We start from the raw sequence: 13,405 nt of genomic DNA, 5'->3' as shown, positions 1-13,405 counted from the left end.
TTTTACATGATCAGTAGGGGAGGCTGCTATATCAAAGTTAAGCAGAAAAAGTAGTTTAATAGCCTGTGAAATTTTTTTGTTTCTGGATGACTTTTTGAAGGAAGTATGAGAGAAAAGACCAAACTATTCAAGATACATTTATTTCAAAACCGTGAGTAATACAATTTCCATTATAGTTTGGCAAAATTTATTATTTTATTCCATTCGTACAGAAGTACATGGCCAATCTCTTAAGAACATCAAAGAAAAATAATTATGTGAAATTGTTATAATACAAGAGCAATATCGAGTCAAACTTTATGCAACGCCATAGTTCCTTTTACATTGTTTAAGCGCGTCGTTAAACCCTTCACAAAGTGAAATATCGCCTTGGTTTTGCGCACAAGCAAGAAATTGTTGTAGTTCCCAACTACACACTTGTGGCTGTTGTTGTTGTGGTGGTTGTTGTTGAAACTGTTGTGGTTGTTGTTCCTGGTATGTCACATCTGGTTTGCTTTCGCTACTACCATGCCCACCAAACAAAGCACTACTGACTCCATGACCAACCACTGACCCTATGGCCACCCCAGCTGCTGTGCCAGCGATTTGTCCCATCATGCCCGGTCCCTGGGAGGCTGGGGCCGCCATCTGTGTAGGGGGGGCAGGAGCTGGTTGTCTTGTGGGGGGTGGGGGGCGATAGCTTCGTTCGGGGGCTGGCCTTCTCATTGGAGAGGGTGAGCTTCGTCGTCCTCGCGGCATTTTACAGTAATCCTATATATAGTAACAGACAACGGTGTAAGCTGTAAAACACGTTAATATTATACGCTTTTAAAATTAAAGTAAAATATCGATTTAAAAGTATGCCAGGTTAAATTCTACAACTTAACTGACTGTATTGCTTATATACAACCATTTCAACACGTCAAAGTTATGTAACCTTCTCGCTCGTTGACAGAAGTTATGTTACATCATAGAAATCTATTCCCCATTACAATTCTATTTCATCATGCTAGAGTAATGTTGTTTCTATGAATTTGGTAGGAACATATTTCACGGACAAACAATAAAGCGTAAACGAAACATAGACTACTCGTGCCTTTAGTCTTCGATATCGTGTCCCACACGCGTCAATATCTCCTCGACATTTCCTTTACCTCAACGATCAAATGTATGGTTTTCATCACAAATATTTTCGGATAAATTTACAATGATATTTAAAACTTCCGAGTGATACATTGTTATGGCACTTAAACTCACAGAAAGTTGATTGCACGCAAGAAAAATAATTATAACCAATTACGTGATACAGGACACACATTGGTTAACAGCATATTGATCACGATGTATACAATGGGGAAGATGGGACACCTTTATCACATAATATCCAAATATCCTGATCGTGTTTTAAACAATTAACAACGGTCCATGGGATTCGTGAGAATGCTAATTAATAATTCTTTAAATGATCTTTGTTTACTACTAAATGGGACTAGATAATAGAATGTCCCCCTCCCCTCTAACTATATACTATATAGACGACATTCAAGTCGTATCAAACATTTTAAAAATCATTTGTAAAATTGTTAAGAGTTTAAAAACATCATTTAAACGTTTAAATTAAATGAAGCAAAGCAAGTTGGAATATTCTACGAGTCCAAGATTTCTTCTTCTGTGTAAATTGCATCTGTGTCCGATCTATGAAACCCCGCCCTGCTATAAATATTGTTCCCACTCTTCTTGACACCGAGTTTAATACAATTACTCCCCCTTGATCGGTCGGTTCGACACCGTCTCTTCAATATGTAGACCAGCGCCAGTAAAACACAACAACATAGTATTGTAATGATGACGGCGACCACGGTATAATGGGATGATTGGCTGTTGGGACAAGCCACCAACTCCGGTCCTGACAATTGCAACAAATTATTGTTTATCCTGTAACGTGGTGGGACAACTCTACAAGTTACCACATATATGGTGGGCTGGGGTAAAATGGGATAGCCATTGAACCAAATACCTGGGTTTGCCGTATCAGTCTAAAACTGTGTCGGTCCATGACTTTATTATATGGATGTTATGTGCTAACTGTTTCCCATAGTGCCCCATGACGACTATTGTTGCTAAACACCCACCCATTACCTGGTGTATCATCTTCCCCGCAAGTAAATTGTTCGATCGATGTCTGTGATGACGTTTTCCCATTCATGCGTGATGGAGTTTCACATCGAAATCTTACATCGGCCAATGGGTTTTCAAGATCCTGCAAGGCAGTGGTTTAGGAATACGGTCGAGATGTTGTTTGGGTTTTGAAACAAAATTAAATGACCCGCTCAACCAACAGGTTTCACACACCGACCTCACCTTAGAAATCCAATTGACAAACCATGTTAGTTTACAATCACATTTAAACGGGTTCTGCCACAGCTCCATGTGTGTTATACTTGGACCGAGTGCTTTAAAAGTCCCGTTTTCGATCGTCGTTAATCGGTTTTCTGACAAATCCAACACTTCTAGTTTCCCTGTGTTTCTATGTTGACACAAATCACTTAATGAAGTACGGCGGATAAACTACACCATATACAGTAGGATGGGGCAAGATGGGAAATGTTTTCTCTTTTATCGTCACTTTTGGTTGTAAGCAAAGAATATTCACAGAATTATATAATCGTATCCTCACGACTCTAAAAGAGTGTTGTTAATTGCTAAAACACTATTAGGAAATATAGGGTTTAGGTGCTAACGGTATCCCATTTTACCCCACAAAACTATAACTTGTTTTTTCCATATAATTTTTCCTCAAGTCATATTTCCCTGCTCACCTGAATGCACCGGGCACTATACGAGTGAGGTTGTTGTTTTCCAGTGTAATGCTACCAAGTGAAAAACAGTTTGCAAAATCGTCCTTGTTTATTTTTGTGATAAAGTTGTCGCTCAAGTCAAGTTTCAATAGATTGCTCTGTGGAATATGTTGCATGATATGACGTAAGGCGCTATGGCTTAGTGGTAAAGCGCCTGTCTCGTAAACAGGAGATCCTGGGTTCGATCCCCAGTGGCGCCAGCTTTTTAATCGATTAGTAGAATGAATAGCAGATATAACTCTTATAGTAATTTCCGCATGCACTGCTGTTTAAAAACGTTTCAATTAAAAACACGTTATAAAACATACCATGTGTCTTATGCCTGCGGGAACGGACGTCAAACCAACTTTTTGTAAACCAAGATTGATAAGTTGCAGATTATCAAAACATTCACCTTGAAACGAACCACCCAGAGGGTTTGGGCCAATAAAGAGTTTCGTCAGCAACCTGGTGGAAAAGATATATTGGCTTTTGTCGATATCAACGTTTTCAAGTAAAAGTTTTGTTAGATGGCGTCATACAATAAAGACATTTAGTTATAGCAACCAATATAAGTTACCTGTTATAGAGAAACAGCCGAGGTGCCAAATATTGTATTTGGTTGTTGTAGATCCTTAGCTTTCTCAGCATCGGGAAATTCCTTAGGAATCTTTTAGTTATTGAAGTAAGTAAGTTATGTTCGAGACTCAACACCGTCAAGGATTGAAAGACGTGGTTCCCAGTTAGTGTGCTGATACGGTTTTCTGTAACGTTAAAGTTATATAAGATGGTGGATGATTCCATAGCAGGGGCGGGCATCTTACGTTTAAGATCCAACGAAACCAATCCTTCGATGTGGTCGAGTTCGTCTACGTTTAATACTTCAAGCAATCCGTTTGTTGAAACCAAACAATGGGTTCTTGCGTCAATGTTGGTTGGTAACTCAGTGTTGTTGTTTCCCATGCACGAAGTGAGAGGGAATGAATAGTCCGGTGCAGGGTCTGTGGAGTGAAGTGGTGAATGCGCATGTCTCTAACCCAGAGGTAATGGGTTCAAGGCTCGATGCTGCTACCATTGTTGGCGTATGTGTTCTTGGGCAAGACACTTATCGACAATTGCTCCAACCCAGTGGTCACTAATGGATTGTCCAAATTATCAGCTATACAGGAAAACAATCCCCATAGGTGGTAAACTTGTACGCGGTGTATGAAACAGAACAACCGTGCTATAACCAGAGTCCGTATATATTTTCCGGCAGAGAATAAATAAGTTGTACATCCCTTCCCGGACATTCAAAACCAAATGAACCACTTACGTGAATTAGCGGCCTTGTATTCGACTCTTGAAGTAAAACAACCGCAATGTGTCGGGCAGATGTATGACGTTGTATCCGGTGGTATTGCTGCTGCTCCGCTGGTTTCTTTTGTAAATATAAGTTGTGATAAAATATACCAAGATGCAATTGTATGTAGTATGTTGACTACTTTAAAAATGTCTTTTTTGTTGATTCCAATTAGCATTAAAAAATATGCCCATCAAACTCAAACACAATATATTTACGTTATCAAAATTATCCAGCGTCATAATACGAATATTATGATATTACGATAGTCCCCAATCATTTTCATTTCTATGCTCTAGCGCCACCGGCACCGGGAGTTTCGATTTTCATTTTTACATTTTGCGCGTTCTGGTTTCACTGCGTTCAAGTGGGACTTGATTTCTAATTAATAAACTACGAAAGATCGAAACAAACTGACGACAAAGATGGAATACAAAGGAAAGAAACTGAAGCAAAGATGGATTTACAACAACACCGACCACAACTTTACCGTCAGGAAGTGGAAAATCAAACGAAACATTCTTAGCAGTTGCAACCCCTTCGACTACAGTGAGTAACATTTCTCTTCTTCAAGGATTTGAACCATGGTTGGATTATGTTTCTTACTTCCATGCATTTTGTATAAGACACTCGAGAATCAATAAATGAACCGGCAGCCATGGCATGAAGACCTTATAGATGAAGCCTCATGCACTAAATGTATGTGCTCTGTTCACAATGCAAGACAAAAAACAAACATTTTCAAAAATAATCAACTTAGCTGCAAAAGCTGAAAATGCAAAGGTTGCCAAGGTAACGGCTCAAAACCAAGAACAAATGCTTTTAATAAAGCAAAGACAAGTAAAGCTACACCGAAGCCAAACAGGAAACCACCTGTAAGGAGGGGACAACCACAAACTAGCTGCATCAATACACAATCACAAGGTGCATGTATCAGATGGGAAACCTGGACACAGACCTAAAGATTGTCACCACTTGTATCTACTGTGGAATTCAAGGACATCTAGAAATTGCACGCTTAAGAAAATCTAAAGACAAAGGAAATTTTACCAGAAACAAGAAACTGACAGCAACGATTACAACGATAGTAATCTTTCCACCACAACTGTCAACTTCAACAAACATCAGCTGTAAATGGAATCTTGTTCTGAAGTCGCACAGAAGCAGGTGACAATTTTTTATTGGAGAAACGATGGGAAGAATTGGAAAGACCAACACTACGACCTATTTATGGGAGATATGGATCCCATCATAAACTTCCAGTACCTGGAATTTTCTCTGCACAATGTACTAGAACAAGAAAAGGTGGTAAGGACAATCCACCAACAGGTATGAACTTAGTTGTAACAAAAGTACCGGGATTAAACCTGATAGGACGTGAGGGTATTGCACAATTACATTTGTCCATTGACGCAAAGCTATAAACATAAGTTTACAAGAAGAACCAAAATGCCCCAAATATTCTGCACTACAGCAATCCTGTGAATAACAATGTAAAAGTTCGAACAAATATTTAGGGGCGAGCTATGACATTAAATTTAAGTCGATTGCTAGCCCCATTTTTTGGGAATCACAAGTTATCGCGTGCCTATGTTGTGGGTAAAGGGCAACTTAAATAATTTAATGAGTACTGAACAGTGAACACTAGTAGTTTTAGGGCAGGCTGCATCAATACGTATTTGGGGCGATTACTCAGTCACCGTGAATGAGCAGTTGGAAAGCCATCGGCATTCCACTCCCCGAAAAATTAATGCAGAAACTGGGGGGCGGATATGGCTTCAACAAAATATGTTTAGCGGATGCGAACAACCAAATTCGACTGAGTAACAAGATTCATCGGCAGCCCCAAGCACGCCCAGGGGGGTGTTACTACAAAACGCTTACCTTTTGGAATAAAATCAACACTTTAATTTAAAGAAATAATGATCCAATTAACTTGTGATCTTGGGGTTACCGTTTAATTAGATCATATTCTGGTGAGTGGACGGAATTATAAGGAAATGACAGAAACTTGATGAAACAAGTGAAGGAGAAAGGACTAAGGTGTTGTAAAGAAAATGTGTTTTTGCGAAACATCAGGTAGAATACTTGGGATTTCCCAGCGATAGCCGAAGGAAAAAGGAGATGCATTATTACAAATGCCACCATTATACCACTTACACGTGGGGGTGTATGTTGGAAATGGAGAAAAACAGAACAAACAGCGTTTCAAGAATCAAAACAATTACTAAGTATCGATTTAGTGTTGGCCCATTTCGATCCCTATTGATAAGCATGTGACGGTTCTAATGTAAGTATTTGTTCCATGCTATTTCATCAACTTATATATTGCAATAAACGACAGAAGGTCACAACAACCATCATAAAATCACCTGTATTTTCCCCACATTCTCCAAGTTCGTTTGGTTGCAAACCAGAATGATCGGCATGCAGCATCTTCCCGTTGTTTTGGCTTGGTGCGGAACACCTTAGTCTCATGTTTACTGATGAACCGCTCTGGCGTAATCGCTGCGGGCAAAGTAGGTAAGATAGGAAACCGAATATTAAGTGGCTTGACTCACAGACTCACCATTTTGAACCAAGGGAAAACCCAGGCCAGGTCGCAGTCGCAATTGATCGGGTTTTCCCAGAAGTTAAGCGTCAGGTCGTGAGTGAGAATGTGTTCGAAAACGCCGGAGGGAAGTCGTGTTATTCGGTTTTCTGATAGATCCAACCACTCAAGATTATAAAGACCTGTTGTGACGTTAATATCAAGTAATAATATAATTTATAAATAATTTAATATATCTACACCATGTACATGTAATACTCTACCTTTAAATGCTTTCCTTTCTATAGTTTGTACGAGATTGTTGGAAAGAATCAACGTCGTCATTTCCGCAGCTTTTGTGAACGCGAAGTTATGGATGATCGTTATGTGGTTGTTGGAGAGATCAAGGAACTCAAGATCTGTTTGGGAGAAAGGGTGGCGTTATATATTTATGATGATACGTTGTATAATTCCGTATAACTACCAAATGAGGCGAAAAAAATAAATTAAAAAGTTGGACCATCTTCCCCACCATACTAAATAGATAGAAGTTGGTTATACGACCGGCACAATACAATATTTCAGTGGCTAAGACCATAGTAACGTGGCAAGACACCCAACAAGTTAATATTACAGCGCGGTGCTTCCTAATAAATTATTTTCAATCGTCGACACGCGAACTTACATTTTGCTTTCTTAAAATCCGTCGATATTTCTGTAAGTTTGACGTCACGAAGTTCAAGTCTACGTAAGTTGGTTGATCTGTTCAACCACGTGAGTTCAACTTTCGACAAACTGCTGCGTTCAACGATTAACGACTGGGAGAAAATATTTTTGTTACTGAGGTTCATCTCTTGAAAAAAACAATCACCAACAAAGTTACATGTGTAGTGACTTTCGTTTTCCAACTATGCGAGGATAAATAAGTTGCATTCATTCACCTCCAGTGACGTCATGTCGGTGACGTCAGTTTCCCCCAATGACGTAATCGAATCTTCCGACAATAATAGTTTGGTAACATCAGGAAAAACGTTGGTTACTTCCGTCACGTTTTGTAGTTGCTTACCGCTGAAGATAAACAATAACATTGATAATTAATGCGATGACTCTTTTCGCCTACTTTCAGGGAAGCGCCAAGCTTCAACATCTGGTGAGGTTCATGCGGTTGCACCCTGGGTGTTGGGGTAATACGCCAACTGTAGCCTAAATCCCATGTCTTCTGGCTCACCCTATAAACAACACAATCAACAAGATCTCACCTTACAGTAATACTCCCAATCGACAATGATGACGTAGCGCGGTGTAAGTTCAAAGGACCCTCCCCTATTATTTCTAACACTTCTAAGTTCGTGAACACTTCCAGGTCTTGTGCGAAGAAATCGCTTTGGTTTCCCATCCTATTAATGTAAAGTACCCATGTATTACGAGGTATAGAAAACCCAATTGATAAAACGGTTCATTCCCCATATTTAACTTAAATTAGTAATGGGTCTTGTTTTAAAATAGGAGATACAACTCGAGAGACGAACGTGAATAACCCCCTTACAGGGTTATTAGTTATATTCGCTGTATTACCACCGTATATTTAAACACTTTCGAATATTCAAAACTTTGTGGCATTATATGTGCTTTGTATTCAACAAATGTAATACGATCTTCAGTTCGTGATGTTTACAATATCCACGTCCGGTGGCGTAAACACAACGAACATACAACACGGGACTTACTTAACCAAGAGGTCTTGCACACGAGAAACTTCATCTCTGTTTGAATCGATGAATTGCGTCGAGTAATACGTACAGTTTTGCCCCCGCGGTTCAATCACTTTTTCTCTAAATACAAAACACATTTAATACTATGGGGGAAGATGGGATATCGTTAACACACAATGTCCCATATTTCCTAATAGTGTTTAAACAATAAAACGCCCTTTTAGAGTTGTAAGGATACGGTGATATAATTCTGTAATCTTTTTGTTTCAATTTTGTCTCATTCAATAATATGCATCACAATTTATTTAAAAGGAACTGGAGTCACGAAATGCGTAATCGATAAAATCAAGCCCTACAAATTGTATAAAATAAAATATAATATAATGAGTTCACTTACTCGTATTCATTTAGAATTTCCGACCGAACAACCGAACATAACTTGCCTAAAGCAGAAGCTTCGCTTGTTTTCGCAAAACCAAGTTTCGCTTGAATAACTATTACAACAGTCAACACCAAGCAACCTGCCTGTTTTCGAAGCATCCTGTTATACAAGTAAACCTAACTCACGTTTGAATGTTGCGTTTAGTTAAGCGTCGTGCTGCTATCGTCGGCTCAGTTGTAAAAAGCGCCGGCGGCTGTGAATTTCATTTCCCACAAAACTATTGACTCCTTTCTCGGGAAATCTCAACGGTTTGTTTGTAAGATAAATACCAATCTCGAAATAATTTGCAATTTTCAACGAAGTTATGTAATATAAACCGCTGTGTGTGGGAACTATTCGTAATTGAAACATCACACGTGCATTTAAATATTGGTGTAGTGTAATATATTAGGGTGGAGGAAGATGGGACACTTTTTCAAACAGGCAAATTATATTTTTAAATCGAGTTGGCCGTTTTTATCAAGTATAAAACGTGGCGGTAATGCTTCTACACTGTAACTTGGATATAATTTCCAATTTCCCCCAGAAAGAAGTTTCCCATGGTAACTGCCATTGAAGTAACCGTTCCACTGCTGATAGCCGGTTACCAACATCCCAGGTTCCAAGGAAAGTTCCCCCTCCACATTATGGCTGTATACGACTCGGTGTAGATCAACTGGAAAACCAGCAACGCCGTATTCCGCATCCAATGAAAGCACTCTATCCGCAGCATTCAAGTTTAAAGTTTGCATATACTCGTATGCAAGGGTTCCAACCTATTTAGTCCATGGTTTAGCTGAAGCTATTACGGTATAATGTTGAATATACCTCTGATGATAAAGTACAAACGATGAAGTCGCACATCGATAGAATGTTGATTTCGTTTGCAATCTGAACCAATCCATACGGTGTATCTCTCGTTTTTTCATCACTTTCACGTTCTGTAAACTTGCGCTGACCAATAAACTCGTATTCTTTGTAACTGTATCAAAACAATCTTAGAAAGATATCTTCCCAATTTAAGACTTTTGAAAACAACTTAAATGTGGTTTAACTTCGGTCAGTGGAAAATATCAGTTGCGGCAAAACTTTCATCATTAAATACATGATGTTCCCGTTTATATAAACACAATTACTTGAGCGTTTCGTTCCAGATTCCTGGATCATCTGTCGCAAGGTAAACTCTTCGCTTGACTTTGTTTATCGAACCGTCAATAATTTGTCTCATCTCATATTTGTCATACCATTCATCCACGTGTTTCATGTATTGACTGAAAAGATGGAAGTCCGCGTGTTCATCCTCTGAGGTGAGCTTGTCAGATCTTCGTACGTGTAATCTTGGAACAAGCACGAATTAACTTTGGTGTCATATGCAAATATATAGTAGGGTGGGTGGGGGTTACTGTTAACACCTATAATATCCCGATTTCGTGAATTCCAAATAGCCAAAATATATTTATATCTGTATACAAGTTTTGCGAATTAGAAATAAGACTTACGTACCCAACAAGTGGTCTTGTAAAGTCGACTTTTTCCACCAAGTTATTGAACCCCTCATTCAATTGTTGCGTTGGTCTGGTAATGTAGCGGACGAGTTGCCCGGCCAACCATGCTCGAGGTTTTCCATGGAAAAGTTCAATTGAATTCCACAGGTCGTCGGTGAACGCTGAATAACGATGAGGCCCCGCAACAGCCATGTGCTCACTTAAGAGATACGATAGCTCGTTTTCCTTTAAATCTTTGTGTGCTGCGTCATAAATAATACAATAATGGTTCAGACTTAATAATATAGATGGTTACGTCACTCACATGTTACTTCCTTCCAATCACCGGGTCTTAACGAGCAGTTTTTACTCAACGGTTGGAAAAAGTTCTTCAATGTTAGTTTGCCATTCAAATAAACACAACCGACAGGGTAAGTGAACCAAGTCTTGTTATTGGAAAGCGCCATGAAGAATTGGTGCAGCATGTTATGTACCATGCATCCGTAACCGCAACGCTCAGGGTGGCCGAACAACTGCCCACGTTCGTTGCATTTATTTGGGTTCTAAATACAAACAGTAAGAATTCAACCGGTTAAAAATAATCAGGCGCTAATTTATCACTAAGTTACAATGCATGTGTGGAATATATACGTGGGTGGCGGCATATATAGTAACTTTAACTCAAACCAACCATAGGTTTTAATTACAACTTGCATGTGTTGTCATTATATAAAGCTATTACCTGGTGGCTGTCAATCAAATCCGAAACTATATTGGTTGTTTTATTTGCTACATCAACTTGCCACGTTATGTCCAACGATTGAACGTTTTCGACTTGAATTTCCAATGCCCTGAAAATGTTTTAACGATATTTGTCGTTCACACTCAGCATAGCATTATGTTGGGGGGTCAAGAACATTTAAACGTCATATGTGTTTCGAAGAAAACTTCAACTTTCGAATAGGAAACGACATTGTGTGTATAAGTTTAAATACAACCGTTGCAAATGAAAGTACCAAAACTCTAAAAAAAATTGCTATTGGTTTGGCAAACGTACCATCATAGCACTTATTGGGTAATGTGTCAACCCTGATCTAAATCCTACCGACCCCAGCCCCACAGCATTGAACCCCCCCCCCTTACACCGGTATATACTGCGTGTAATTACCAAATCCTATGAAGCAGGTCTTTCTCAGTCTGGACAATAGATCTCTTGCGATCGTTCGATGTTAAAACTCTTTCAAACTCGAATTCAGTTGCGTACCACAGGTTCTGTAACTCTTCTCTGATTTCCCGAGCATATTTCGCCCTCTTTATATGTGTTGCTGCAGATTAATAAACGATGATCTATTATAATTATACCACGATCATGTCACATTGCTTACCTGTAGGAAGCTTAACTGATACGACGGCATTTATTTCAGTTTTCTGCTTCGTGCAAGACTCGTTTTGTTTTGGAAACCTAAAATTTTAAAATCTGTTTTACTTTTAAACTCATCTCACATAAACTGACTTACGTTTTATTAATAAGACACTGGATCACGAATACAGACATCGCTACAAAAGCAACAACTTTTGCGTTTCTCCTCATACTCGTATTGTTCGCAAACGTTGCAACGTAAACTTACAAATTAAACTTAGAGAGGCCTCACTATACATACGTACCATGTAAAGAATCCGGATGCGCGTGTTTTCCAGATGTTTGAATGCGTTTCCTACATCGACACTTAGAGGGCTGTTTCCCTAGAAATAGCAATACTGTCTCTGGTTTGCTCAACTTGTTTGCAGACGTACCTTGCCATGCAGCACTTGGTAAACCAATCCGTTACTTTGTAACCACACCACAATATTGACCAAGTAATATAGACAGCTGTTAATATATTATCCGTATTCAAATGCGGGCTTTATATTTTTAAAGTATGCGATGGGTGTTTACTTAAAGTATTTGGCAAAGTTTGAACGCACGAATGTTAGATTTAGTAAAACAAAGAAAATATTTACTATTTCCACGAAAACCAGCAGAAACTGCGTTAAAAATGAAAGGTTAAAATTTCCACAAAACACATATGGAATCACCCCAAAGTCCGTATACGTGAGAGTCGTTTTGTTTGCATTCAAAATGCATACGAAACTGATATTGTAATACGCCAAGATACACTTGAGATGTCGTAGGTCGATTGGTATATGCGTTTGTTTAATGTGTTAATAAAAACTTGTATACCGGTGCCGCAAATATATCGTCTCATGTTCTATAGAAGCCACAACCATGGTTATAATGTATTTGTAGAACAATCCCAAGACACACATTGACCGATAAGGTATATTTGCTCGATAAACAAGCAAGATGTAAACAGATTTAAAACACCACCACTGCTACTTCGATCGTGAAAAAGAAATCAAAATGGCTGCTAGGACCGCTACGTCACAGTGAATGTGACGTAATAAACAACATAAAAATTAGTTTCACAACTTTAATTTCGGGGATTCAACCTAAACAACGTGTAATAATAAACTAAGCCAAATATAGACGTTACATTGGTGGTATACCTTTCAAGGTTCCTATACCGCTGGGGTCTAGTTAGTACAGTGCCCAAGTTTCATGGTAGTAGCACGCGTAGAAGGTATTGAAAGTTGCTGCTATAATTTTTCTATTCTAGGATCACCTTGTTCCACCAGTGCCTGTAAACTATAAGTAGAATGTGCCTATTAAACCAGCAAAAACTTTGTCTGGGCTACAAATAACATACTAACTCAGTTCTGCTGACGTGTAAACGTCGTTTCTGGAACTTTTTCAACGGAGGGTCGTGATAAATTTGAACCGGGCTGTCATTGTATTTGTTTAGAGCTGTTGCGCATGCGCAGTAGCGTCCGGTACAAATATTTTAATCGGAACGAACATATTACGACACCGGTGTCGCAGAAAGCAGGTTCCCACTGGCCACTTATAACTTATTTTATGAAGAATCGAGAACTTCGTTTCCGACCAAAAAAAAACAGTTGTTAGATGCGACATACTTCTTAAGTTTATGTTTAAGGATTTATCTTTTTAATAGAAATTTAACCTGTATTTTAACTTAAACTATACATTATGACGTATCTC

At 38.9% G+C, this 13,405-nt stretch overlaps 3 protein-coding genes, 1 long non-coding RNA gene and 1 other non-coding gene across 6 annotated transcripts; 2 read left to right on the top strand and 3 right to left on the bottom strand.

Moving 5' to 3' along the window:
• Positions 1–124: 124 nt before the first annotated feature.
• LOC149724622 (coiled-coil-helix-coiled-coil-helix domain-containing protein 2-like) lies at positions 125–816 on the bottom strand. The gene has a single exon (XM_089892230.1). The coding sequence runs from the start codon at positions 736–738 to the stop codon at positions 298–300; it is 441 nt and encodes a 146-aa protein (XP_089748356.1). The 5' UTR covers positions 739–816; the 3' UTR covers positions 125–297.
• A 354-nt stretch (positions 817–1,170) lies between these two features.
• Positions 1,171–8,940, bottom strand: LOC149724619 (uncharacterized). Its single transcript, XM_089892221.1, has 16 exons — positions 8,798–8,940; positions 8,416–8,520; positions 7,948–8,085; positions 7,630–7,756; positions 7,374–7,506; positions 6,973–7,107; positions 6,728–6,891; positions 6,531–6,666; positions 4,132–4,236; positions 3,641–3,817; positions 3,397–3,580; positions 3,146–3,284; positions 2,799–2,935; positions 2,341–2,506; positions 2,119–2,239; positions 1,171–1,885 (listed from the first exon to the last, which is right to left on the bottom strand). Exons 1-16 carry the CDS (start codon positions 8,938–8,940, stop codon positions 1,626–1,628), a joined length of 2,370 nt encoding a protein of 789 aa, XP_089748347.1. The 3' UTR covers positions 1,171–1,625.
• Positions 2,966–3,037, top strand: Trnat-cgu (transfer RNA threonine (anticodon CGU)). The gene has a single exon. It is a non-coding gene; the product is annotated as a tRNA-Thr (tRNA).
• Positions 6,771–7,212, top strand: LOC149724620 (uncharacterized). The gene is made up of 2 exons (XR_016386479.1): positions 6,771–6,912; positions 6,997–7,212. It is a non-coding gene; the product is annotated as an uncharacterized LOC149724620 (long non-coding RNA).
• Positions 8,941–9,125: 185 nt separating the features above from the next.
• On the bottom strand, positions 9,126–11,979 carry LOC149724618 (alpha-(1,6)-fucosyltransferase-like). Of its 2 annotated transcripts, none has more exons than XM_089892222.1 (9): positions 11,823–11,979; positions 11,691–11,767; positions 11,474–11,630; positions 11,048–11,156; positions 10,631–10,868; positions 10,325–10,568; positions 9,958–10,158; positions 9,650–9,803; positions 9,126–9,597 (listed from the first exon to the last, which is right to left on the bottom strand). In XM_089892222.1, the coding sequence occupies exons 1-9, from the start codon at positions 11,894–11,896 to the stop codon at positions 9,271–9,273; spliced, it is 1,581 nt and encodes a 526-aa protein (XP_089748348.1). In that variant the 5' UTR covers positions 11,897–11,979; the 3' UTR covers positions 9,126–9,270. The 2 variants fall into 2 exon arrangements, with proteins under 2 accessions (XP_089748348.1, XP_089748349.1); XM_089892223.1 differs by having other exon boundaries at positions 9,958–10,092.
• Positions 11,980–13,405: the final 1,426 nt, after the last annotated feature.

Source organism: Ciona robusta, chromosome 14 (genome assembly GCF_009617815.1).
Source record: "Ciona robusta chromosome 14, ASM961781v2".
Taxonomy (NCBI): Eukaryota; Metazoa; Chordata; class Ascidiacea; order Phlebobranchia; family Cionidae; genus Ciona; species Ciona robusta.
The sequence above is the reverse complement of the archived record's forward strand: the minus strand, read 5'-3'. Positions and strand labels throughout refer to the sequence as shown.

Excerpts from the sequence above, each read along its gene's own strand:
- LOC149724619 (XM_089892221.1), bottom strand. The coding sequence starts at position 8,940 with ATGCTTCGAAAACAGGCAGGTTGCTTGGTGTTGACTGTTGTAATAGTT. Across the intron at positions 6,667-6,727 it reads TTTTCCCTTGGTTCAAAATG|CGATTACGCCAGAGCGGTTC; the intron begins GTGAGTCTGTGA and ends CTTTGCCCGCAG. Across the intron at positions 2,507-2,798 it reads ATAGTGCCCGGTGCATTCAG|AAACACAGGGAAACTAGAAG; the intron begins GTGAGCAGGGAA and ends GTGTCAACATAG.
- LOC149724622 (XM_089892230.1), bottom strand. The coding sequence starts at position 738 with ATGCCGCGAGGACGACGAAGCTCACCCTCTCCAATGAGAAGGCCAGCC.
- LOC149724618 (XM_089892222.1), bottom strand. The coding sequence starts at position 11,896 with ATGAGGAGAAACGCAAAAGTTGTTGCTTTTGTAGCGATGTCTGTATTC. Across the intron at positions 9,804-9,957 it reads ATCTGGAACGAAACGCTCAA|TTACAAAGAATACGAGTTTA; the intron begins GTAATTGTGTTT and ends GTTTTGATACAG. Across the intron at positions 9,598-9,649 it reads TTTGTACTTTATCATCAGAG|GTTGGAACCCTTGCATACGA; the intron begins GTATATTCAACA and ends TGGACTAAATAG.